At 41.7% G+C, this 27814-nt stretch overlaps 1 protein-coding gene across 1 annotated transcript; it reads right to left on the reverse strand.

Annotated features, from left to right (window-relative positions):
* Nucleotides 1-242: 242 nt before the first annotated feature.
* sobpa (sine oculis binding protein homolog (Drosophila) a) lies at nt 243-27152 on the reverse strand. Its single transcript, XM_067243692.1, has 8 exons — nt 27035-27152; nt 21101-21172; nt 19656-19791; nt 18850-19059; nt 16615-16766; nt 10838-10933; nt 5326-7345; nt 243-4725 (listed from the first exon to the last, which is right to left on the reverse strand). The coding sequence occupies exons 1-7, from the start codon at nt 27128-27130 to the stop codon at nt 5336-5338; spliced, it is 2772 nt and encodes a 923-aa protein (XP_067099793.1). The 5' UTR covers nt 27131-27152; the 3' UTR covers nt 243-4725; nt 5326-5335.
* Nucleotides 27153-27814: the final 662 nt, after the last annotated feature.

The following is a 27814-nucleotide window of genomic DNA, read 5'->3' on the forward strand; positions in this document are numbered from 1 at the left end:
GTCACAGGTTTTCAGTTATCATGATTCTGTGATTGAAATGTTTTTCAGTAATTCAGTCCTTTCAAGCCTCTTTCCTACCTTACTGTTTCAATGATGTATTGAAAATGTGTGAGTATTCAGCATGTTAGATGAGAAGATAATGTCAAAAGTCAACAATGTACAGTAATAGTAAGGTAAGGTTACAACATGTATATTTGCACAAATTTACAGTTATAAAGTTAAACAAGCAACAGGTTGGTGTGTGCCGCTATTTATTAGTCTCCATAAGCAATTCACTGGGTAAAACAAATACTGTTACAACACAAAATTATTTCTTTCAAAGCAATCTTGGCAACATGTTATAGATACAACTTCATAATAAAAAGACAATGATTCTCTCCTCTCCTGACAATTTTCTTCACTTTTCAATATAAAAGAAGCTTTTCACTCTTAAACCAAGCATTTACATTTGAACAAAATGCCTAGTCCAACACATTTTTTTATTTGCAAATGCAAAGACTTGTCAACAATAAATAATACTATAAAATGTACACAAAAAGATTGATAAACCGTCACAAGGTAAAACGTAGGATGATCTGGATGTCTGAGACATAGGAGTCGGGGTTGCTGAGGGAGTTTTTCTTTTTAGCAAAATGTGAGGGTTCATACAAGTTACAGAAAGGCGGATCATCTATACATCAATACTAGCAAGATAACAAAGTTATTTTTTTTGTCCATTTGGTTTTATACAAAGTGAGGGGGTCATTTTTACAAGCAAGCATTGTCATCTGCACTGTAGAGTACACAAGCAAGAGTTAAGGCAGCTTTTCTGTCTACGTTTGAAAAGTCACATGAAATGTTTCATGTTGTTGTTTTCGTACGATAGGTATTCTGCTCTCTCTAGATTTTGTATAGGAAGTTGTCATTGCATATTTCAGGCTGTTGACCAAGCCACCATCACTTCTTTTGACTAGTGTTGGAAATTTTTTCAAACAGTACGTTTGCTACTCTCAAATCTTTTTCCAATCGTTCTGCCACAAAAAAGACAAACGAGATTATCTCAAATATATATTTTTAAAAATCATCTTCAAATGAATGTGTCTCAAATAACTGAACACGGCAGAGCAATACATAAACAGCTTGAAAGACAAATGATACAAAGGGAGCAACTTCTGTGAAGGTAATGCTAAGTGTGAGTGTGTGTGTATGTTTGTCGGTAGCATCAGTGTGCTAGGTGACAAATCTCTCAATTGTTTAGAAGCACTCCCACGTGGACTGAGTAAACAGCAGCAGTGACTGTATTAATTACTACAGCCATATCACAACTACATTGCACTGATTATCTTACATACAAATAAAGTGAATCAAAGCCGTAGTATTCTGTCCTGTCTGAATCTGTAGTTAAACTCCTCTTCGCTAAAGTACCAACATATTATCATGAAAAGGAGTGTCATAAAGAGGTAAACAAGATGGCAACTATGTTCACCCTAAATTGACTTATTTCATGCCAGTTCTATACTGATTGTATAATAATGGGATACCTTTAATGAGTACGTGACAAATGTTTAAGTCAGTCTCAAAGCACCTGGAAAATGTGTGTGATTCTATATGCATTCCTATCAGTGCTCCTGCCTCAGCTTAACAAGGACAGACGCGCACACACACACACACAAACACACACACTTTCTATGAGACAGACGACCTGTTTCATTGTCTCAGTTTCAAGCGTCTCCCACATCTGGCAGGAACCGCAGACACTGCTAGTTTCCAGTTTCAAGGCTATATCTGTCCTTGTCTCCTGCTCTGCAGTTACATGGCCGAGGTCAAGCAAAAATTGTGAGGAAATGGAATTTATTCAGTTTCTCTCAGAAACGACTGTACCTTTTGTTGTCACCTTCAGCTATCATCCTAGTAAGTGTGTGTGTGTGTGGTGGGCTATTATGAACAGAGAGGAGAGACAGATGGACACACACGCATACATACACACATCTTAGACCTCTCTCATGCCGAAGGCTTGGGTAGACCTACAGAAATATCCGACATGGATTGAACGAAGAAAGCGGGGAAATTCAAGGCAATGACTACAGTGACACAAAATCCCAGTCTTGGCACAGGGCAAGCGGAGCCTAAATGCCTGACTATCAACACCCAGCAGATTGTGTTGCAGAGCTTACTCAGAGTCAACAGTCTCCAATCTGACCTGCAGTCTCTGATTCCCACTGGCTGGCACACGTTGAGACTAGATAAACCTATTGTCATCAGAGGAGATGACTGGCCAGAGATATAGAACTATGGGTGAGGGAGCCCACGTTTGGAACATTTCATCAATCTGCCAAAAATATGGATTTGTGAGCCTGTGGGCTAATATAAGAAATCTGAAAACTATTTGGTGGAATCAGTCCATAATTTGCTTCTTTTTTTTTGTCATTGGTGCAGATTTTAAATCCAATGTATGCTTCGCACTGAGAACAAGCCACTTCATTTTTTTTTGCTGGATTTAAGATTCTGTAAGGTATTTGGCATTTGATATATTATGATCTGCTGTCATGCATGTCGACCTCCCATATGGTAGTCTGAAAACATACCAACCCAATAAAGGCCTCATTCCATTCTGTACATGCCGCTAACTACATAGTCGACTGCCTTGTATAGTTATCAGAACCTACAGGACTACAAATGGTTATGTGGACCGAAATGGAATAGAGCCTGGCACCTTCGCATTAATGGAACAGGTTTGACACAACATTTGACACATTGTTAATAAATAAATGGTAAACATGTAATGACATAACTCAACACTGGCAAACAACATCTGGAGTTTTGGTTTAGACTGGTAAAACGTTTCAAACTTTTGATTCTTATTCCTTTTCAATTTGAAGACAGTTGGGCCGGACAGGTAGCCGATGCAGGTGTTTTCAGTAGTTTAACATTGCAAAAAGACAATAGAAAACCAGAAGGAGCCGATGGGAAGTAATTCTCTACATACTGGGTTCCCTCATTGCTTAACAATGGTGTGATTGTAATTCAGCATGTTACCTCCCTTGCACTCAGTCAACGAAGAAATACTCGCAATGTATATCAAGACACTTCTTAAAATCACAATGTAGAAAAGATGGATACTCTGATGGGAGTAATATCTACACTTTGACTTCTTCCATCCTTTTCATGGACTCTCAGTTATTACAAACGCAAACCGCTCCTTAACAGGGGGATGGCAGAGACTTATTTCAAGATGCTTTGCGATAAGTAGCGGCCATCTGGACAAAGATTTGGATAGACTCATAACCCTTAGTTATCAGACACACAGATGCCATACAGCTTGACAAATGTATATATATATATATCTATATCAGTGATTATCACAATTACAATTGAGCTGTAAAGTACTGTGTGACCACATCCTATATACTTTAGGTGTCCATGCAGTGGAGGTGCAGATAAGCAGTTTCCTCCATGATTCAATTTCTAAAATTGCACAAACTCAACATCTACCCACCGTCATTTGCTGGTGAGTTTTTCTACCCTGTTGTCATCAAATCTGCAATTTTATTGCAAATGCTTGTCTTTTCGCTACACAAAGACCACTGACATGAAATAGTTTCAGACTCACGGGGGCCTCACTCCAGTGGAGAGTGCATGTTGCTGGAGATGCTCATGGGATCTACGAGAGCCATCACGTCTCATCATCGATTCTCCTCAACAGTCACGACTCAGCAAAACAATTCCTGTTGATTGTTGCCTTCCAAGGTGTGTCCTAGTTTGGTTGCTATATCCAAGTACAGCCAGCAGACATTGCTGACTGAAAGAACGATTGGATGGGAAACTGTATTTGGTTGGATATGGGTTGGGATGAGAGTTTGTGCTAGTTGTGGAAATTGGGGTGAAGGTTGGGTGAGGAGTGCTTCACGTCATTTGACTGAAAAGCCTTTTCATATGAGACACGTTTTGTGCAAATAATCCAAGCAACGTATAATCAATATTAACTCATAATGTCTCTGAATAAACCCTTGCACACCAACTGAGAAAATGCCAGATGGATTTATTCATCAATTATTTATTTATATTTTTCTAAAGGGCTTATTGGGAAACATTCATATTAACGTTAATCACAGTCATATATGAGTTTATATTCATTTCACCGTCTCAACATTATTTGCATGCCTAAATGTTTCACTGAGTTAAAAGGGCTTAGTAATAAAAGGAATGGAAAATAACATTGTTGAGCAAACAACATTAACTCCTATATCTATTTCAGGTGCTTCGAGGTCATTCCAATGCAGGAGTGCTCCCCTCCAGGTCACCCATAGAATTGCTGGTATGCTACTGTTCAATCACTGTTTCTGAAGAGTCTCATAGCAGAAACATGATTAAACGATAAAAGAATGAGAAAAGATGGAACAGGCTTATTTATAGGGGCAGTGTGGGCTGAGCATTATCTGAGAGGAAACAAAAGGAGAAAATGGTTTCTGATCCGGGTCAAAGGCCTCCATGTCCCTTTAGGGTGACTAGTTGGCCTGTGGGATTGGTAATCTGCCTGGCTGAATTCCCATCAGGTAACAAGGCTGAAATGCTGGTAGGCTGGACTGTCGGGGTTGGAGGGGTGGAACGGTGGTGTTGGGGAGATGGTGTCGGGGAGGTGGTGTTGGGAAGGTGGTGTTGGGAAGGCGGCTTTGTCGAGGGTTCATGTCGTCCACAGTGCAGTATTCCGCTGTTCTCACTCTGATGGAGAGCTGCCATTTATCTGGACTAGAATACGAAACAAAAGATATAATCTACAATAAGAAATTATGTTGCATGGGGGAATCACATACACAACCATATTTCCGGTTGCCAAAATAAAATATCAACTACAGCCTCATTTTTCTAAGAAAAGCAATTAAACAGAATTGAAAGCAGGAATGATCCTTTACAAGATCTGAATGTCTGACATCCCTGGACGAGGAATATTCAAAATAAATATTTAGTTTTATGTTCAGAAATATATATTTAGCTTTAAAAAACAAACAAATAGTAACTTATCAGCTGAAAACATTGAAGATTCAGGTGTTTTAGGCAACATCAACCCTGTGGTTTATTTCATGCTGTACTCTCCTAGTTAATGGTAATTGCATCCCAATAGATAACAGTAACTGTACTGTAATTTTGAAAAGGGATGTAAGTGCCCTTGTTTGAGGCACATTCACTGAACTTCCACGTATAACCTCTTATGTAACTTCACAGAACGGCGGACAGTCATGCGGCCTCTTAGTGCTAAGGAGTGGGAAAACTGGGAGAAGGCAGATCATGACAGACAGGGAGAGGGAGGGGGCTCTCTGGGCCGTCGATAGGGGACGCTTTAAGACCAACCTTTTCCGCCTCATTTGTTCTGATTGCGAATTCGTAGGCACCTCCTCTTTAGCGGTGGCTCCAGCTCTGGACTCCCGGCAGCCAGCGGTGCACTGATGCCACAGGACAAGATGGCCGTCTTGTCGGAGCAGGGCTTTGGCACAGGCTGGATGACTTCAGAGCCAGCCTTGGGCACCAGGGGCAGTGCATAGGCGTGTTCCTCGTCCTCGAGACTGCCGTCGGGATCCGGTTTGCCTTCCCCAGTGCCCCCCGCCTCCTCACATGAGACCCGCTTACCTGTGTCCCACTCTGCTACTGAGCAGCTGTTCTCCTTCAGCGCCTCCCGCTCCAGCTCCATGTTGACTGGTCCGCCCTCTCCTCCTCTGCGGTCCAGGCACTGCTCCGAGGTAGGTGTGAGGAGAGTGCTCCGGACGGTGCCGTTGACTAGGACATTACAGGAGGTTGCGGCGCTGAGATCGGTCCGTGTGGCGTTGCTGGGTGGAGGGAGCTGGTAGGGGTATGGCTCTGGCTGGAGCAAAGAGGGCTCTGTGCTGCAGAGAGACATGTTGCCACTAGGAGGAGAGGCTGAGTCTAGCGGGCCACCAGCAGCCTTCCTTGCCTCCTCCTCGTCCACAAAATCCTCGGGCAGGCTGCTGTCCCTCCCCAGCCCAGGGGCATGCAGGGGTGCTGGCCTGGTGGGAGAAGGGCTCAAATCCTGTTCTGGTTCCACTTTCACCTGGACGCTGGGCGTTACCCTCTGGATGACCTGCTGCCCCCGTGAGCGCCGGCCTAGAGTCAGGTCAATCACACCCTCCGTCAGAGAGGGGGCGCTGGAGAGGCCTGAGTTAGGGCTGCTCCCCGAACTCTCCTCGGCCTTCACAGTCAAGTCCACAAGGGAAGTCCTACTCCTCTCCGAACCAAAATGGCCGGGGGTATAGCTGGAGAATTCAGGTGAAAGCGGCCCTCCGGAGCTGGACGACCCCCCCTTCCTGTCTCCATCCCCTCCAGACGAACTAGGGGAAAAGGTTTGTGTTTCCGGGGGCTCAGTAGATTCCTCCGAGGCGCTGGGAATGGGGTCATTGCTGTGTGGGTGGTCCCTGGAGGTCTTGGGGTTATATGGAATAGGCACCGGGATGGGGATTGGGACAGGTAAGGGGACAATGACAGGGTAAGGGACTAACAGAGTGGGTGGGGGCACCAAGGGGGCGAGGGATGGCATGCCAAAGTTCATCATTGGGGGCATAGGGATGTGCCCGTTCATCATGTTGATGGGGGGGAATGGGGGGTAGCCAGGCATGTGGAGACCTGGGTGAGGGGGCATCCCCGCCATGTTGGCATTGGAGGAGGGGTGAAGATGTGGAGAGAGTAAGGGGCGGTGCATAGAGCTGGATGGAGGGCCAAGGGTCCTGGGTGGCATTGGCTGAGGGGGCCCAATGCCAGGGATCATGGGGTTGGACAGGGGACTGTTTGGGCCTGTGGTGTGGGGCGGGCGAAGGAAAGGTGGGCGCATGTGCTGCATCATCTGGTGCTCCATGAACAACGGCAGCGGTACCGGCCCCCGGGGAGTCATCACCATGGGGGGGCTGCCTGGGGGTACACCCATGGCGGGGTGCAGGGTGGGGACCGGTGGTGGGGGCAAAGTGGGGCTCTCGTGGGGTCGAGGTGTCGGGTTTTTGGCCGAGGAGGGGGAACAGACTGCGCCACTTTCAGAGGGTGAGGCGGCGCTGGAGCTGGAGGGGGCCAGCATGGACGAGGTGCCCCCCCCAGGAGATGGGGCCTTATGCCGCAGGTCCGTCAAGGGGGTGCCCCAGGATTCCGGTGTGAGGAGCTGCACTCCAGTGCCACCCTCTATCTTGCTCTCCCCCAGACCGTGCCCGGGGTTACACAAACCCCCTGGGAGTGCTGCTTGGGTCTCCTTGTAAAATATGTCCATCTTGTACTGGTTCAGGCATTTGGCACTGCAAAACTGCAGTCTTCGCTCACCAGCACCAAAGTCCAGGTATTCCTTAGTGTGGCGGATGTGCTTGCACCAGTCACACACCTGGAACACAAAACACACACAACACAACACATCAGCTAATCTTATATGCTACCCAGAATGCACCAACCTTAAACATTATTTTTTCACACAGTGTCAACTTGATAAGTTCTTAGTACAGTAGGTCCTTCTAAAGACACTATCGTAGGTAGTCTATCTGTGTAAAAAAAAAAAAATGTTTGCATGTGTCCATGAGTGCATGTGAAGACAAATTGAATCATTGCATCATAGTTGCAGTATGTAAACTTCATGAAAAGTAGTCATTGAAACAAAACGAGGCACTTCAAGTGACTTTGAAACTAAAAGAATACCTGTATTGCAGCTTTCAAATGTTTTTTTCCGTTCAAACAAAGAATTTCCATTTACACTTCCCACCTCCGTATGCAGAGTTAGTCATTGATTGAAATGTGATGTCGGACCAGGCAGATTAAATAGATGAAGCCACAAGTAAGAGGTTTTCCCTGTAAGATAGTACTATGCATGGCAGCTGCTGTAGTTGTTCTGAGTGTGAACTGGGCAGGCTAGTACACTGTCCAACACTAGGGGGTGAAACCTCCTATGCAACATGTTGTGTAAGCTAATGAGGCCCTCTGAGAGTTGTTTAGCAACACAGACAGCTACGTGCCAGTGGAATGTAAATGTCTAATTTTGGAGCGGCCTGCCATATTCCAGCCAATTATGTTCCAACAGTCCTGTTCCAGCCAATCGCCTTTGGTGAGGCAGGACTTCCTACTTGGCTTATTTTGTGACACCACTGTCAATCTAACTCAAAAGTGCCAAAATGTAGATGAGAATTGAGGGCGCTGTGTCTCATACTTTAATTAATTTGATACTTTTATCTATTGCAGCTTTAATCTTAAGATTTACCACTGTTAATCTTAGGATTGATTTCTTTATATAGTGCTTAACAGTACCATGTGATCAGGTTTGAAAGACTTCTCAAAGTGCATCAACCGACAAATAATAGGAAATTCACTAAAAGTCCCTTGTTCTTCATCAGAATTTCTCCCTTCAAGTCATAATCTGATGAAGAAAGTGTTTGTTTAACAAAATGCATATGGATTTAACCAGTAGAGTAGCCACAAGGGGTACATGTCCGGCCCTCCAGATTTCTGAGAAAATTGTTGAAGTATATATATATATATTATTTTTTTTACATAGAAATTCTGGCTACGCCCCTGGATTGAACAGTTTTAGATACTGTAGACACAGAGGCACACAGTCCCCACTGGGAAATGACTCCGTCTGGGAAGCTCCTGATACTGCGGACTGTTTTCCAAAATCAAAGTCTGCAGTAAACTGCATATCATTAGTTGGACCTCCAAAATGCCTAGTCACTAAAACTCATTAAAATGACTTTTAGTTCAAAAATTGAGCACCGACGACGATAAATGTATCTCTAGTGCATAGATAGCGATAGGTGAGTCCTTAACATGGACCGATACTCATCAGGCCACACACAGCTCACTCTGTCAGCCCAAGGGGGAGGTGGAAGAAACTCACTGGAGATAATTAAGGCATTAATCAGTTGTCAGAATCCTCAACGACATCCATCTATCAAACAGACCCTTAGTCCCACAAGCAGAATGCTAATAAGGTGCTAGAGAAGAACTAGGTTTGGATTACAGACATAGTCGTCTCGCACACTGACACCTACACATCTGTAGATATGGTAGAGATTCTTCAAAAAGTATATTTAAAAGTCCCCTTGCCCCTTACAAATACCCTATTGACTTTACAAAGCTCAACTTTGATTCTTAGAGAAACAATTCGGACTTCTTAAGAACAAAAACACAGTTCCCAGACCGATGACTATTTTGAAAGTGTATTACATTTGAAAAATTGAAACAACAGGCATTTTCAAAATGTGAAAAACTGTTACTTCAAAATCCACAAATTGCCAAGGGTTTCATAATGCATCAAGACCAACACTACTGGTGGAATTGACACGCAACATTGTTTTGGGAGGGAAAGTGCCCATGCAGCAGCTTGGTGTGCTGTGATGGTGGCTATTCAGGTGAGAGATCCATACTGCAGTCACCATCCCCTGTCCCCATCAGCCATCATCTCTTTTTAACTGCCTGCTTAATCTTGTGAAATTCAATGAGCCATGGCTGAATAGGAATCAAAAGGTGTTCTGTGAGTTGAGCTTGATGATGGCAGACCCAGGATATTTTAAATAATAAATGTGTAAAAAAATTCTTGAACTCAAAAAGACAGATGGGGAGCACTTAACGACTTTCTGCACTGCGAGTGAAATTTCACTGTGCATTACCCTAATGGAGTTGTTTTTTTCTCTTTCTCTCTCCCTCTCCCTCTCTCTCTTTCACTTGCACACAGATGTTTGCGGTTGAATGTAATTATGGTCATTTATTTCAACCATGGCCACCAAACCAACGGTTGCTCTGGTGCGGTTTATCTATTCACTTTGCCGCAATTAGCTTGCTTCCTAGCAAGCGCAAAGAATATCTATGGTCCTTTTCTGCTCTGTTCCCCGATCTTCTTCTGACCCTTAAACATGACCGATAACATCTTCCTGTATACTCCATCTGGGCTTGACTCATACTTACAGGAACATTTTAAGTTTACACCTACATCAAATAATTATATATAAATGGATAGCTAACTGATTGAATGCCCATATTTTCAATAAATCTCAAGTGGTCAAATAGCAGTGAGTATATATCACTGGTCATTGATATATACTGCAGAAGTTTAATCTGATATCTCATTGGTCGGGCTTATGAGTTACGGTTGCTAATGTGGCCCCACTGCTATGACTATACAGATCACTACTGCGCGGAAAGTCACAACGGTCGAAAGCATGAGTTAAATGCATACTCAACACATAAAAAAAAGGTTCATTAGTCAACATCATTATAATACGTTAACAGAAAACACACACATGCACACGCACTTACACACACACACACATACTTCCACATGACACTGTTAATAACTACAGCTATTACTGGAATCTGAGATTATGGGAGTCATTTTGGGGGGAATGTATGTTGGTAAATTCAGGTAGATTTTACTTTAAAGTTTAGATAATGTTAACAGCTAGTTAAGTTAATAATAAGCTAACAGTTTATTACTATTTCCAACAATTCTAATCTTGACAATATCATAGCCTGTGAAGTGATTTGTTGTCATTTCAGTAATTGAAACAGAAACTGAGTTGAAAGAGAAAAATATTGGAAAAAAAACATGATGAAATGCATGTAAACTTCAATTCTTGGATTGAAAGTCAGAAGTTAAAATCCCAATGTCACATAATGTTGAATGGAAATGAGAAAAAGCTATTTGAATGGAAAAAATGTGTGTGTGACCCTCTAACTGTAGTTGAGTAGACTTGAGTAAACATTTTTTTTTACAAACAACATATTTCAAATTAATACATTATTTAGCACATTCAACAAGACAAAATGAAAATCTAGAACAGTAGCCATCAAACTTAAACTCTATCTGGTGGTTAAATGTTTTAGTCCTTACAAGAACATCGCTGTTTGTCTTGAAGACAAGCCTGGGCGTATCCTTAGCATAGCTGTGCTGGGGTAATTTCTCACCAAGGCCGTCTTCATCTCTCGCCTGAGGGGAGAAATAACGGCCTCTTTTTACGAACGGACAAAATAAACAGGTGAACATAAAGAGGGTAAACAACAACAAACTGATAAATGGAAAGACACTGACAGGTGGGAAAGAATATTCATAGTGATTTGGTGAGCATGCATTGTTGTGGAGTCCAGGGATTTCCTCGTAAGACAGCCCTGTAGTTGTGTGTGTGTGTGTGTGCGTGTGCATGCGTGTGTGTGTGCTTGTGTGAATGACTATTAATGTTGTTTTAATTGATTATTTAATCATTTAATTATTTTCAATAGATTACCATTATACAGAGAAACAATAGAAAAAAAATCACATTAAGTCAACAATAGTTTCATTATTTAACCCGCAATGCAATATTGAATCAACTATAGCATAATTTATAACTTTTAAAAAATATTGATCAAAAAATACTAATAAGAAGAGAATAATTGAAGGACCACTTCATTAAATCACATGTTGAATCTTTGCAAGCACGTTTTTAACTTTTCTTAAAAAAAACAAATACGGACACAGACACACAGCCACAGATGTGTCATTGTGTCATTATCTGGGCTCCATTTTGTGCTGTGACCCTCTGGCCCGGTGCCAGTTCATTTACATATAGTGCTAATGAGGGGTTGGCACTGTGAAGAAAGTATGAGGGGTACTCCCCCCCCACCGCACACACACACACACACGCACACACACTCACATAAAGGCATACACACATCCACACAGACACATCCACACATGCATACAATACATCCACACATCCACACAGGCATACAAACATGCACACACGCATACACACAGACACACCCAGAGTGAGGCAGATACAGAGCAAGAGCCAGACACAAAGCTTTGGGCGCAAGTACAGTCATTCAATCCAAGCACAGATTCTCTCCTACACTCCCAGCTAAATACTGTGTCAGACTGGAGTGCGGTCGATTAGAACTATGCAAAACAGGATACCTACAGACAAATCAGACAATTAACATTCTTTTTTTAAGCAAGTTTTATTCCTTTGCCAAGCCTCAAACCTAGTCAAACTACCTTGCAAAATAGTTATTTTACAAAAAAACATCAAGGCCACCTCAGAATTCTAGCAAGGTTTTGATACTCATAGGTCATTATTCTAGAATCTTTAATTTTTTGGGTGACTGGATTTCCATCAACTTCTATGAGCTGAGAATGGAAAAGCACAGCCTCACTAACACTTCCCTACACCCTAACAGTCTTAGGAAACAACTGATTTTGTTAAATGAACCAATACTATACCACATCCTGGGGCAATTGTTTTGAATCTATCGACATTTATCCAAAAAAGAGATGCAGTTGCTTGTGGCTACAGTAGCATAACCTTGTGCCAGGACGTTTCTATTCATTACTACTGTCCGTCTAATAATCCACTGTTTAAACATCATCTCAGGGTCTCACCAATGGGTAGCGAACAAGCTAGTGACTCCAAAGCCCAGAGAGGCTGGTTCACCAGCTGTCCCCGTGTTCATCTCCATCTGGGCATGTGTGCCTTCCCAGGTGTGTGTGTGCGCGTGTGTAAGTGTGTGTGTAAGCCAATCACCTGCCAGGAGAGGTGTGTTTCCCCAGTGGACAACTGCAGCGGGTATACCCTCAGAGCTGCACACGTTCCCTAACGACTGGAACAGCAACAAAGACACTCGAGACGTTCCAGCTGAACACATGCACACCGTATCCTGAGAATGCATCCACTTCCCATTTGCCGGAGCCAATGTCCACAAAGTTTTTTTTTCCAGGTGTAGCCTCATCTTAAAGTGCGTATCTATTTAAAGTTTCAACTCCAGATTCTTCACTCCCTCAACTCTCAAACTTTTTTCAGTCTGTTGTTTTAGTTTTAATTGCTAGCAGCTATGAGATAATCACCATTCACACTGTGCCCTGCAGCTGTGTGGAGCAGACCTGAGGGCTCTCTGAATCACAATGAAGACAGGCAGCATACACACACATGCACACACGCACACACTATTGACTCTGTCTTTTGTTTTATTAAGCATGTGTCTATTACACTTCAACCCAATGCAACCAAAAAAATGGCAGCGCATGTTAGAGCAGTGCAGGCAACCACAAAGATGTGTGTAAGGATGTGAGTGTGTTCAAGGTGTGTGACATTTCTGGCTGATGTAAAGAGGCTCCCTGGCCCCTCTTGCCTGAAGGGCCCTCAGAGGAGAAGACAGAGATGGAGTCTTCCGTTCTCCAGAGGGCCCTGCAAAGTTTCCTGAGTGCAACAAAGACAGACACATTGCAGTAGAGAAGGGCTGGAATTTTACTAACTTGTCCTCTCTAAATGTCTGTGCAGAATGTAGTGCATACTGTATTGTACAATACATAGGAAAGCACTGTGCACATGGTGTGTAATTCAACACAATGGACTACTCTGCATACAGTGCTAGAGAGAGAGACAGAGAGAAGGAAGGAGAGAGAAAGGGGAAAAGGTGGTGATGGTGTGCGTTTGTGATTGTAGGCATGTGTTTATGTGTATGTATGTGTATGTGTGTTTGAAGTGTGGTTGTCTTTGTAGTGTGTGCACTTGCAGTGTGAGAGGATCCTACATTGTGACTGATTTGAGATTCCAGTGAAGTCACCAGAAGACATCACCTGTGACAGCAGAACGTAAAGCAGTGCAATGTTGAATAACAAGGCACTGGTACTGAAAGTTTGCTATTAGTGGTAATGCATGTCTTCTAGTCTTACTAACTACTACAAGAGGCTCCATGGGTTACACGCATGTGAAATTAAATCTAGGGTCCCTGGGTGCTGTGTGTGGAGTCCAAATGAGCACAAAATACTACCTCAGATTGGGCCCTGAAATGCAGAGCATCTCTCTAGACCAGGAGACATGCATTAAGAGGACAAAACCAAGATGAAAAATATGTTTTTTTGAAAAGGCAAAGAACTGTTGTTGGTTGAGCATTTGTGGTAGAACATTTGACTGCAGATACAAAGGTAGCAGGTCTGAATCCCCCCTGTAAATCGCTTCGGATAAAAGGGTCTGCTAAATAAATACATTATTACATAATAATTATTATTATATGTGTCTGTTGGTTTGTTTAAGCAGATATATAGCAGATAAGAACAGGCAGTCAGGTGGAGTTGAAGGGAGGGGCTACGTCTGAATGGATGTATTTTTTCAAATATTTATGTTGTCATGTTGAACCTTATTGTGTCAGTTTATTATAATATTTTATTACACATTTATTTCATGTATGTTAATACATGGTGAATTTGGATGTATAATCACAGCATTAAGGACATCAATTCCAATGCTTTCCTCTCGAGCTCAAAACCTGATCTGCACAAGACTTCTTCCTCAGCTTTGCCATTCCATGTATGAATGTCAGTTATTATACCTCAAACACTGGATGGTGTTGTGCCACAGAGAAGGGAGAAAGCGAGACCTCCACTACTCCCCAATGCCCCCATTCGTGTCCGCCATAGGAGCAGATTGGGTTACGCGAACGAGGCAGCTGTAGATATTTTGCGAAACCCGATGCCTGGAGCCTCTGCCCACCCCTTACCCCATCCAGCTCACTGCGTCCAGGCTACTCTTTATGACTGCACACAGACATACAATACTTTTTCAGTCATGAAATTTTTTTCTGTTGGGAAAACTGGAGGGTTTGTTGTTGTGGCCAACCTTGCGGGTGTATGAGAAAAGAAACATGTGGGTATCACTTACTCAAACGGCCCTGTATGAATGTGCAAGTGAGAGACAGAAGATAGAATGTGGCCTCAGCAGACAAGGCCTGTCCTGTGTGAACCCTTTTCTTGGGTCCTCTCTGCCTCAAACATGTAAAACTAGGATTCAACTCTTCTAGGTGAAACAGACATTATTGTATGAGGCACATAGGCTGTTAATCAGATAACTCTACTTTTCACTGTTCAAGGTTATTGTTCAGATTAATAATGTTTTTGTACTTTGATCAATAAAGATCAATAAAGAAACTGAACCCCCATAAAGTAAGTCATCCAGTTTACATGAATCCAGTTAAGATGAATCCATAGTAAGTTCAATGTCTTTACAGTCAAAGGCAAATACGGATCCATCAACAATGGCAAAAAATAAAATAAAATCTTTGATCAATTAATCATCTTGAAATTAATCAACATGTAAGTCGTTGATAAGTCACTTCCTAGCACAAGGGATGCTACAGTACCTGGATATCAGAAAATGTGGGGGGGGACACAGCAGACACAAGGCATAACTAGATTCTCATGCTGTGAAAAATGAAAAGTGAGAACAGAGAAAAAAAATCTATCTTTAATTAAAAATGATAAGACGTGTACCTCCATTGGAACAGCCGGACGCATAAAACGCAAACAGTGCTATTAAGTGATTATGTTTGGATGAAAAAAATCAATTCAGGACAAACAAAGAAGAGGAGTAAAAACATATTATACTCACAGTGTAATTCCTTACATATCCAAGCTTAGGTATGAGAAAGAAAGCAGAATGTTTAACTGCAGTAATCAGGGATCAAACGGAGAGACAGTCTGTACTGATCATTGCTGCCTACTGTATGCAGATCTGGGCTGGAGCTCGAGAGCTTCATGCTGAATCTAATGAATCTGCATTACCAATGCTCAAACTGCTGTTTTCATATTTTACCCTTTGACAGTGTTTTTTCTGAAAGGTTGTGAATCCGTGTTCAAGGTCTCACCTGAGGCTGAAAGTCAGACAGGTAAGTTAGTTAAGTTGTAAGCTTCTTGATGTTATTGACTACTCACCCAAACAGGTACTTTTGCTACTAAGCAGTAATATGGACTAGTTCCTTAAGGACAGTTGGAAAAGGTTGTGGATGAAAAAGATGTATTGGTTCAATACTAAGATATATACAGCTATTTTGTATTTTGTATCAATATGGACAATAGCAGCGGCAGTTTAATGGTACAAATATATTTACAATGTGGTTTGACAGAAGTAGTAGGCGGGGGTAATCTATAATACAGAAACTGGAGGATTCTATGGAATAGAAAGTGGTCAATCTATGGCTGTGTCACTAAGGTTGCTCTCTCTTGTGAACACCAATAGATGACCAATCAAGGCACTCAAATGACTCTATATCAACCCCTGTGTTATGGATACAGCATTTCTCCTGTTCTATATCTTCCAATAGTTACTTGTCACGTGATTCAGGTTTACAACAAGACTTCGGCCTCCTTCGCCTGTGGCGGAGTGTAAATGATGAATATTAAACCTTCAGGGTTTGAAGTGTGAATAAAACAATGAAAGAATAAACAGTTTTCCTCTGTTGATAATGAATGTAGGAAGAGGGTCAGAAGAAGTAGGGTCAGGGACAGTATGTCACATGGTCCGGTCTGCTTTATCATGAGAGATCACAAGGATGAGGTGCCTTCAGTTTGATGACATTCAACACTTGGAACTTGAGTACTCCACCCAGTCATCTGAGTTCAGAATGTGCTAGCTCAGTTCAACTGCTGAATGTGAGATGAACTGATTTCTAGTTTATGTTAAGCACACTGTATAGCTTCAAAAAGGCTTTTTCCAGTTGTCCATTTTTTTAAATGAGTGGAATTCCTGTCATTGTGTGGTAGAGGGATGTGTGAGGGACCAGGTCAAAGAACTGGGTCAAAATGCAGGCACACCATTTTTGCGAAAGTCCTCAAGAGATCGGGGCTGTGTGGAAGCTTACCTTGTTTCTCTTGAAGTAGGCTCTGCGGCATGCAGCGAAGCATTTCTCACTGCAGAAGTTCTTCAACTCGCTTCCCATGCTGAGGGAATAGCGTTTCACACCAACCTTCTGACACCAGGCACACATGATCTGTATGTTGGACATGTCCTCGTCTAAGGGACCCCAAGATAAGCAGAGAGAGAGAGAGATAGAGAGAGCATCTGATGAAGCATGCAACATGGTCAAAACATGACATGAAAATGACAGCTAGGGGCTAGGGGCAGAAGATACAGGTAACTCCAATTTCTTGTTGTTGTTTTGGCTGTCATAGTCATTTTAACCAATCATTATTACTTTAGAACCTAAAAGATGTAGTTAGTGCAGAATCAAACAGAGTGTGCCACCATGTTGGTACTGAGAAATAGTGCTGTAGGATACAGACAAATATAGATGCACCAAACATACTGCAACTAAATGACGATTTAACATTATTGAGTTTACTTGGAACCCCAACTCAAAATGTAATATTTTACATTTTGGGAAACGTAACATTTTTAGAGCCTGAGTTTAAATGAGTTATAAACGATTGCCCATAATTGTGATTGTGTTTTATACCGATGCTGTTGTACTTGCTGAGATCTCTTCCTGTGAAACTTTTTCCAATAAGTCCCAATTATCACATTATGACTAAGAGTGTGCAGGAGTGAAACCCTGTGCAGCCATTAGTCTTTCACCTCCACTCGCCTCTTTATCATGCTGTGAACAGGCTTTTTCCTTCTTGTTAAGCTTAATGGATCTATACAGCCATCTGTTTTAAAGTAAAGACTAATTCAAAGATAACTCCCCAAGGCCATAAAGATAGCACTGTAGACTCAGCATGCATACATTATGCTTCTTTATGTTAGACTGCAACTATTTTCAAATATTTTTCTCAAGGTAGGTAGGGATGGAGGTGGAGGAACTCGGAAATCTTTTTCTCTTCTTAATAATTGTAAAATTGGCCCTATTTCCTCTTTTCCATACAAACTGTTCGTACAGTCTGGAGTAAAGAACATTTATCACCTGCGTTCTCACGGCAACTTCTCAGTCATGAATTAATTTATTCAGTCATTCACTAATACATGGAAACTACATCTCTGATTTCAAAAGCATTTTTTTTTTTACAAAACGCCCAGTGATTGAGGTTGCTTGAGTGCAGACACCTTGGCCTTTTTTCTAGATTCTCGCTAGGCAATGGCTGAAGCACCTGCAGGGGTAAAGATCCTGGTAATTATGCAACTTCCATATTAAATACCTCCATCATACAGGGTACCTGCACCTCAAAAGACCCTCTGTTACATTAGCGAGTGTATGAATTATTCAAAAAGGGGACAAGTTGAAAAGTGTGCGTGTTTTTGCATGTGTGTATGCAAATGTGGGTGTTTTTTTGTGTGTATGTGTGCATTTGTGTGCATATGTGTCTTCATGTATGTGCGCACAAGCGTGTGTCTGTTTGTCTGTGGGCATTTGTGTGTGTGTGTGTGTGTGTGTGTGTGTGTGTGTGTGTGTGTGTGTGTGTGTGTGTGTGTGCGTGTGTGTGTGTGTGTGTGGAACCGCACCATCTGTCCCCCCTCCCTCCCATGGCTGTGGGGACTCCTCTAGGGTGATGCCAAGGTATCTCTAGCCATGAAAGTGCTTAGGCTCTCCTGAGCCATGGCACACATGCTTTATAATGAATCCCTTTGTTTGGCTAAAGTCTATGTACATTGTTGACCATGTAATGTTGATACTTAAGCAGGTGGAGAGAAGCAATGTGTATAGTATGGTGTGTAAAGTGTTATTTGAACGGTTGAAATATTATCAAGATATTTTTACTTTTCAAGTTACTTTTCTGTACTTGAATATATTTCCAATAAGGCCAACCCCGCTATACATTAAAAGCAAAAGTAATTGAAATAATTTGACATAAAGACCCGGTTTCCTGATGATGCAGGACATCAGGTTGAGACAGATAACAGTAGAATACTTGCATAACACTTTGATCCCTTAAATTCAATCAACAGGTTCTGTCTGGTTCTGTTAAGACAATTGACTAATGCAACTAACATAATTACCTAACGACTTACTGCAAAGGCTTTTGCATCAACTCAAATGAACAAATGTTCATCAACAGCAATCCCATTCAAACAAACCTACTGTCTTGTTCAACACAGTAACTATATGCTGAGTCAGACTGAGCAACAGGATCATAATCAGCCATGCGAGGAGACGTCTTACCTGCTGGCGGTTTTATCAGAGGGGGCGGGATTATGGGGACGATTATGGGCATGTTCCCATGATCCTTTACACTGGCCCCTGAGGTGGAAGGAGTGGTGGAGGGCTCTGTCCCTCCGTTCCGGGAGGTTGGCGTGGAGTGGGAGCTGTTGGCTTGATTTGGGGAAGTATGGTTGCTCTCCATAGATGCTGGGACTTTTGGCAAAGAGTTTTCTAACAGAAATAAATGAGAGTGTGGTACAATGGGAATTTATGTAAAGCTTTGCAAGAGTTTTCAAATGTGTTGTTTATTTGAACTTGTGAACAAATGGCTTCGACTACAACATATATATATTTTTAAATTGTATTTGAGGATACCTTTAAATACTTACCTAAATACATTGATACATAAAATGATCATGCTGATTGACATAATAATTAGGTTCTATGTATAGATTTTGTGGCCCTTTTTGTACTTTATTGGACAGTTTGTAAGTGACGTGTGACAACAAAGCTACAAAACTTTGTAATTACATAGGAGATGCTATGGTGTAGGTAACTGCAAAATTGTAAGAAGGCTCAGTATGGAGGAGGGCTTTAATGAGTAAGTAGATGTTGTAAAGTGGCAGTTGAAGGTTGTGGTACCAAAACAAGATCATTATTCCTATTTGCTTACTACATAACAGTACGTACAGTATGTAATTACAATGTTGTTACTATAGGTATTGCTATGTAGCTACATAGATGTTAATGTAGCCGTAACGTTAAATATTGTTAACTATTATATAGTATATGTGATTAAGAGCTACTGGTCATTGGGGTATTCTCACCTTTAAGGACAGAGATGTGTTGTGGAGGCTCTCCGTCTGGGTAGCTGCGCATGTCGAGGCTATCCGAGTCCCTCAGCTCCACCTTGTCGTAGCCATACCACCCCAGCAGCTCGTTCATGGTGTTTTCGGCAAAACTCTGCAACAAAACACAGTTGGCCCATCAGACCTATTGGACTGGACGCTCATCTACGGTTAACAAGATGAAAAAAGCCCTAACAGTAGAAGTGAGAGTAGATAGAATAAAACTATGTGAGCTATGGTAACTCTTAATAAACAACTTTGATGGGGCCTGTTCAAGGGATCCAGGAAGAGTCTCATGAGACGTTGTGCCATGGTAGTTATCAGTTGGTGTGGACAAATGAGTACATTATCAACAAAAACATCAAAAGATCAAAAACATTCAAACACTCTGTTATTTGTGCATGCATGAATGTGGTACCATGCACATTGAATGCTTAAAGTACCCGGCACCTAATTGTTCAAATAAAAAAATGCTAGCAGTTGGAAATGCAATTATCTGCAAAGTGTTGCTAACACTTTGCTGGACCTCGCTATGTAATCAGTTTGTCTATACATGCGTCCATGTAGAGATCATCACCCAAACAGTAAATGCATGCTGTGACACTCACGGTGCATTTTCCCACTCACATACCTGTGTATGCTTACAAGCACCTCAAGTGTCATGATTATTTGCCATTCATAAGTGCAAGTACAGGTACAATGAAATTCTTGGTCCTGCTCCTCTCAACTGTTTCTTAGCGTTCTAAAAGAAACCATATATGGTTCTAAATCTTGAATTCTACGTAAATAAATCTTATGTAAACAGTCTTACAGATGCCTCTAACCTCGCACAAAGTACCATGAGCATTATCTACTGTACACACTTTCACCATGTCTTTCAAATACCCAACATCTCAGAAACAGGAAGTCATTTTCATTTAATAATAAAACCTGTTACTTACACAACACCTCATGGACAATAATGATGATGTTACTTGCACGAGGACGCAGTAGGTTACGGGTAAGTTAACCAGTGATGATTTAAACCCTGTGCGAACCAGTCCTTTATTCCAACTGTTGTTACAGTCTATAGCACATTACTTGCTAAGTTTCTTACAGATTTCTTCAAATGTTTATTCTGTATGTAAACTACTTGAGGAGGCCACATAAGATGAACCACATTTCATTTGATGTCAAGTCTAAAGAAGATAAATAGTCTCATCTCTCTAAGTCAAGCCTCCAGCCCAAGAAGGAGAAGCAGCCTATCTCAGGAAGTAGCCCAGGATCAGTATAGAGACCTTCCTGTAGCACAAGGGCATTATTAGGCTTCCTTGAGCCTCCCACCTCTCAAATGTAAAGACTTGAATCTGATACCTACAACACAAATATTTTAGACACTCTTATGGGGCTACAAAAAAAGTCTCGCATGGACAATAGGGGCTCACCATGGAGTAGGGCGGGTTGCCATGGAGATCACCCGCCTTGGCTGCCCATGGGTGGGCGCGCTTAGTCCCAACCTGATGAGACACGAGTCATTTCATTACATTGCGGCATTACAACTGTCAATCACACTACTCCATCAGGCATTTAATTGTCAATTAACTTCTGCCTTGTCGATACTGAGGGTTGAGGGAGGTCAGTTCATTTGATGGGGGAGAATGATCATATGCTCTGAGTCACACTGCAGACACACAAATAGCACCTGGATTTGTTGCGTAACTGCTGTTCCTATTTTAATGTCTTTGCCACTTTAAATTTGCCACACATATCCAACACATGCTTTACTAAACCAGTCCCTGTCCAGATAAATATAATGTCCAAGGCAAGCACAGACCAAACAATACTTTTTTTTGTATAGTCCTTTTTTGAAGCAATGTCACAGATGCCTATAGAACTGCACCTACACCAACCTAAAACCCTCAAGGAAGCAATTTGGTGAGGGATCCCCTCCTCCAAAGATGGTTGGTGATACAGAGAGGTGCAGCATCAAGTAGGAACCAAAAGCCCTGTGTGGTCCATCGGAGAGCACTGGAGACTAAAGTCTATGTTGTCGTCTAGGTCAACAAGACAGTGTGAAGTCTAGAAGGCCAAGTCTGGCTGTTTACAATAACTCCATATTTTCCCACAAATGGAATTTGAACATGCATCTTGAGTTCATTCATTACAGTCAAATATACTCAACACAATAGAAAAGAAGCACTATTCACGATTCCATAGGATCTTAAACTGCTGCTGACATACCACTATGAGTCCATGCCAGGCTTGGAACAACAAGGAGCCAAGGAACTAAGTGCAGAGCAATATTTCCCCTGACACAACACTTGACAGCATACTTCACTTTTAAGAACATTCAGGGCTCTATTCTACAGAGGCAGTATTACTCAAATTGGGAAAAAACTTGATGTACTTCTCATTAAAAAAACAAAATCCTTGCAGGCTATATGTAAGCATGGCAAAAATATAAACACATTTTCTCAAGTTGATTTCCTTTATTTCTGAATATTAAGGTACAAAACAAATCTCTAAAACCATTCTAATTCCCATGACCACACTCTGAATGACTATGTCAGTTTGTTTTATTGACTACTTAATCCAGCTAATAATACACTTAGCATTAGGCAAGGAGGTACAGTATCCTTCTGATTTTGTCTACTTACTCACATTTAATCAAATTCTAAAAACCTGTTTATTTACAATTGTGCCTTGTTTGAAACTTGTTCTGAGTAAGAATTCTCAGGAGATCTGTTTGTGAGATGAGTAATAATTTCAATTAAACTTGTTTTAACATGGACTGTAAAAATAGACATTTCAAATACATCATATGCTATTTGCCCTAGCCTGGGCTTTGGGTAGTTGGCCGCATGCCAGGGCTTAATAACATAAATGGTCATGATGTCCAGATTGGGACACATAGTAAATGAAGAATGACAATGGAATATTGATCAGTCTGATATAAAATCCTACAGTAGTACTGTGGTCAAGGACTTGAAGAAATGACAAAAAGGCTAAGGCCACCATTCAATCAATCTCAGATGAAGGTGAACCACATTGCCGGTTCAGATGTAAAATATGTTATGGTACATTTGGACAGACATTAGGTAGTGGTCACAGAAACTGCTACGGTCCAAGTGCGGTCCTAATGCTGGTTTGATTCACTAGGCCCTTGACTTTATATACACTGTATCACATTACTCTAAGAAAATGAAAGGCTACAAGGGCCACAACCAACTTTGTGTCACAAGTTTCTCCCTCTCTCTTTCTCTTTCTTTCACTGTCCTCTCCTTCTCTCCCTGTCCCTTGTGTCACCCTGCCACTTCCAGAAAATGGGAGTGGTGAGGAGAGTGCAATCCAATCTGGATGGCAGGTCATGAAAGCAACACATTCACACACACACACACACACACACCACACACACATTCACACCACATACACACACTTGGCTTCGGTGAGGTAGGAGGAGGTAGGGTTGGAAGCAAACTGTGAGCTGCAGATGTGCATTTGGCTTTAACCCATGGCTAATCAGTCCATCAAGCTAAGCAGATCATGGAGGACGACTCTTACTGACTTCACCAGATCACCTGTAACACTTATGTCCCTGAGTAGACGATAAATAAGTGCAAGATTCCTCTCACAAAATTACTAGAGACAGATATCAGGAACCCCCTTCTTAAGGCCTTAACTTTCAGGCATAATGTATAGACTAGAAAGTTCCCTTGATTGTAACATCACAAATTATTATCTTCGGTATACTCATACATTGTTTCATGGGATGAGAGGACACATTCTGTTGATTACTGTGTAGCAGAAATAAGATCCTTTCCCTAAGCATGGCAACGCAAAACTCCTCCGCAAATGATATGACTCCATGTCCCTCTGCAGTTCCAGAAAAAGTTTAAAGAAAGTTTAAAGAGATATGGTAGCGTTCAGCATGTTTAGCTAGGTTGATGAGTGGCACAGCAGGCAGGGTATGAGTCAGAGGGGGAATCAGACACCACGTGGGCAGAAACCAGAGTAGGTCACAGAACACCGTGATAAAATTCCCTAATCCGCACGCCAAGTTTCCTTTAACACAGCCCACCTCCTTCAGACTATCCCAGCCCACACTTTTCCATTCCCTTGTTCACTCTCTCCTCTGCTCTCGCTCCGCTTTCATTTCCCTCTACCTTCCTTGATATCCGATCCAGCCGAGACACTCAGGTTACAGTTTTTACAGCTTAGCCAGCCTATTGCTGTATACATTCCAGTCTCTCTCTGCTCTTACCCTCTAGCCTCTCCTATCCCCTATCCCTTATCCCACCCCCCTGTCCTTGATTACTTGCCGTGGCTTATTTTACCATGGCGCACATTAAGCGGCACAAGATGAAGGAAACACTGTCAGCCTGTTTCGTTTTTCAGAGGTATGATCACTCACAAGGGCACATTGTGTGATTTTTTTTCAGAAAGAAGGGCGGAAAAAAATAAAGAAAAGTAGCAAACGTTTTCAAAGTTGCAAAAGAGCCCTTGGTGTGAGACCTGTGGGGGAAAACCTTGGGGTACGGCACGGTTAGAGTATAACAATGATCTTAGAAGAAGTTACATTTGGCTTTGATAGAGTACTCTCTATTGTATGTATTTCGGACATTCTTGTGGATCCTTTGTAAATCTTCTCCATAAACATGGAGTTTACTAGTTCACCATCTTCAGGCCCTAACCCTAACTATTAATCTTAGGGAGTCAGATGGCTGAGTGGTGAGGGAGTCAGGCTAGTAATCTAAAGGTTACCAGTTCGATTCCCAGCCGTGCAAAATGACGTTGTGTCCTTGGGCAAGGCACTTCACCCTACTTGCTTCGGGGGGAATGTCCCTGTACTTACTGTAAGTCGCTCTGTATAAGAGCGTCTGCTAAATGACTAAATGTAATGTAATCTAAACAACTGTAATACTAATCTAAGTAAGGGATTCCAAGAAATGGTCTATGGATGTATGTGGATGTACATTAAGACCCCATGTTAAAGGGATCTTGTATTCAAAGCTTCCTTCCAACAGTTTTGCGGCATCATTAAATGTCACTCATTCACACTAAGTGACTCACAGACTTAACATCCAGGTCTATATCAGTCTTGACCATGACTGACAATGGGAAACACAACAGTGGCATAACATTACAGGCAGATAGAGGGCGCTACATAAAATTGAAATAATATTCTTATGAATTATAAGCTAATATTTAGTGATAACATTGTGAATCTCCCATCCATGTTGGACTGTGACTGTCTGGTATTGTTGTTGTGAAACTGTACATCCTTATTCAAGCATATGCTGTCCGTAGCTGTTAATGATTTTACCCAGTGTGAAGCATTAAGTCAACTTAAGTTTGATGCATTTTCAAGGACTTGTGGAATGGGAGTCCCACTGTGTTTTAACTTGCAATCAGCATTTAAATGCTGTTCTGTTCATTGTGCTGTAACCACACTGTCTGGTCCCTAAACAGATCCAGTAAAAATAGATCAAACACAATAAATGAATGCCACTGATTGCTTGTAGGAGGACCTCCTAAAGCTAAATGATATTGAGAGGATTTCCATACAACACAGTTTTAGCTGTGTATGTTGTAGGTGCAAACATTCATATTTTGATTCAACAAATATGCATCAATCAGTGAGTCTTTTATATGCAAAATGCAATATTCTTTATCATCTGCAACCTCAGTGCTCTCCATAACATGGAGCAGACTAATGGTTTTTCTGTATTTTGATTTATTTAATTTATTCATTTACAAAGACAGTCAATTATTCTTTAGATGGCCGTCATTATCCCCGTTGCTCAGCACAGGTAAACCTGTGCACCAACAATAATTTGACTACATTTTACATGTTTGGATAATTGTATGTCATGGACGCAATTCATGACATCCCAGCCCAGTCCAGACAGCATTCATACCTACGCCAGTGCAAGACACAATGTTCACTGCAAGGCATCTGTGATAGATTGATACATCAACAATAGCAATACCACTGACAGAGGAATCCAAATAGGTATTTTGTCAGTATACTTGTAGTCAGTGATAAAAAGGTGTTTGCTTACATTTGGAGAAAAGCAATACATTATTTCACAATGGATCGTTTTTAATAGATGAACACAATTTAAAGCTTTGTTGTCAATCCCACTAATTTTGCTTCCTGAATGAGAACTAAACCAAACATCTGATACATGAGATTGTCTGCAAAGTCAGGCAATGGATACTTAGGATATTCACTGTCTAATTGAGGAGTCATACAGTTAAAATAGGTCTGATTTTTAAATGCTTCCAAATTTATCCTTGGAGAAAAATCGTTTAAAAAAGGATGTTCAGCACACACTGAATTCCAGTGCACGCCTGAATGACGGAACATCCAACGTTGTCCATTCTATATTTTTGAACAAATGAACATATATCCTATTGTGTCCTAGAAGAGCATTAATAATAGTTATTTTAAATGTTATTATATTATAAATTATTATCAACCCCTAGAGTATTATGTTTCACCAAATATGTCTTTAACCCAAACATCGCATGAGTACAAACGAACACATGAAACCCGAGACAAAGCGACTGGGATGCCTGCAAATGCGATCGACTCTTTCGCAAAAGCTGTACGCAGAAGCACAGGGTATTCCAACCATAGTAGATTGTTAATATATTTAAATGACCACGAATACATATTCTGACGAATAAATTGATGTCTTAAAATGCGAGCTATATCACCAACGCACGAGAAACAATGTGTTCTTGTCGGGCGTGAGTCTCGTAGACGCACATCTGGAATACACGCCTCTGGCGCTTGATTATTCCACAGCTGGTCAGACGTCTTTTGGCTTGCGTAGTAGCAACACAACACATGCACTTCGTGACTTGTGCTACCCAAAACATATTGTAACCTAGCAGTGATTTATTCTTAATGCGTAGGCTACGCTGTGTGTTGTTTTGGTGGGATAGTAGCAGTGCTGTAGTAATAGTAGTGGCACTGTTGACGCCGTCACTGACGCACTGGGTTTTCCATTAACTCCTATATAACTGTATGGGTGAACACACAAATGGCAAAATTGTCCAGAATGGATAGTCTACCCTTACCCACAGTCAACACGTCAACAGCGGATGGAAAGAGAAGGTGATACATGCCGTGAATTAGTTTGTCTCCTTACATTTGACCAGCTTTGTAAAAAAAAAAAATAATCTATAAACAATAGAACCTGTGCAGCTATCTGGATTGTGGCCATTCAACACATTGTACTTCAATGAATGACTTTTACTCACAAATGTGAAAGAGGATGAGCGCTCAGCGCATCAACATTGCATGCTTTCACGGTCGCTCCATTTCCATGCGTAAATCGCATGCAAACGGTGCAATATTGATCCCTTACCTTCATTTCCTCGTTGATTTCCCTTTTAACTGGGTGAGCCGGTTTTCTGCTTCTTTTATTTTCGGGGGGTCTACCTTCTTTTTCCATTTCTGCCATTTTTTATAATTTCTCTGTCTATATTTACGGTTAAGAGTAGCCTGGAGAAGTGTGAGGCGGGGACGCTTTAGAGTTGCCAAACAACGAATGTCAAGCTTGGGAACAGCCCATGTGAAGCTGGTGATGCCGTTGAGGGCTTTAGGTGCCCAGTTAAGTCAGCCATCTTCTGCGTTCTGCCTCTATTTTCCACAGCTTGTGCTAGAGTTGTGAGACGCCTCTCTGAGTCGAATGAGCGGTTGAGTGAAAAACCCAGACAGGGGGAGGGGCGTCACATGTAACATTATATGACGCCCCGATCAGAGGTGGGCTATTTCTTATGTTCACGTCCGCTCAGTTTCCCTCCATGCTAACAAACCAGATCAGCCAAACCCTATGTAGCTTATTCTGTTGGTCCATCAGTCACTTGTCCATCAACTAGATGTCCATCAATATGCCCATCAGTAAACTATAGGGATTGGCATTCTCTGAAGCGTGTTTGTCAGAGTGAAATGAAAGCTTTGTGAGATCATCTTCAAAACTGAAAAGCCCCAGATACTGTAGTATGTAATCCACTCACCATGATTAAGGCAAACCAGTTCTCCCAACAGTTTTGCAGTTTATGATGGTTGGGAAAAGTCAGACAACAGGTTTCCTGAATTCAGTAGATTGTGAAAACCTCATCAGATTTTCACACCATAGTGGCAA

Source organism: Osmerus mordax, chromosome 9 (genome assembly GCF_038355195.1).
Source record: "Osmerus mordax isolate fOsmMor3 chromosome 9, fOsmMor3.pri, whole genome shotgun sequence".
In the NCBI taxonomy this organism is placed as follows: domain Eukaryota; kingdom Metazoa; phylum Chordata; class Actinopteri; order Osmeriformes; family Osmeridae; genus Osmerus; species Osmerus mordax.

Excerpts from the sequence above, each read along its gene's own strand:
- sobpa (XM_067243692.1), bottom strand. The coding sequence starts at position 27,130 with ATGGCAGAAATGGAAAAAGAAGGTAGACCCCCCGAAAATAAAAGAAGC. Across the intron at positions 19,792-21,100 it reads GCAACCCGCCCTACTCCATG|AGTTTTGCCGAAAACACCAT; the intron begins GTGAGCCCCTAT and ends GTTTTGTTGCAG. Across the intron at positions 16,767-18,849 it reads TCTGATAAAACCGCCAGCAG|ACGAGGACATGTCCAACATA; the intron begins GTAAGACGTCTC and ends GGGGTCCCTTAG.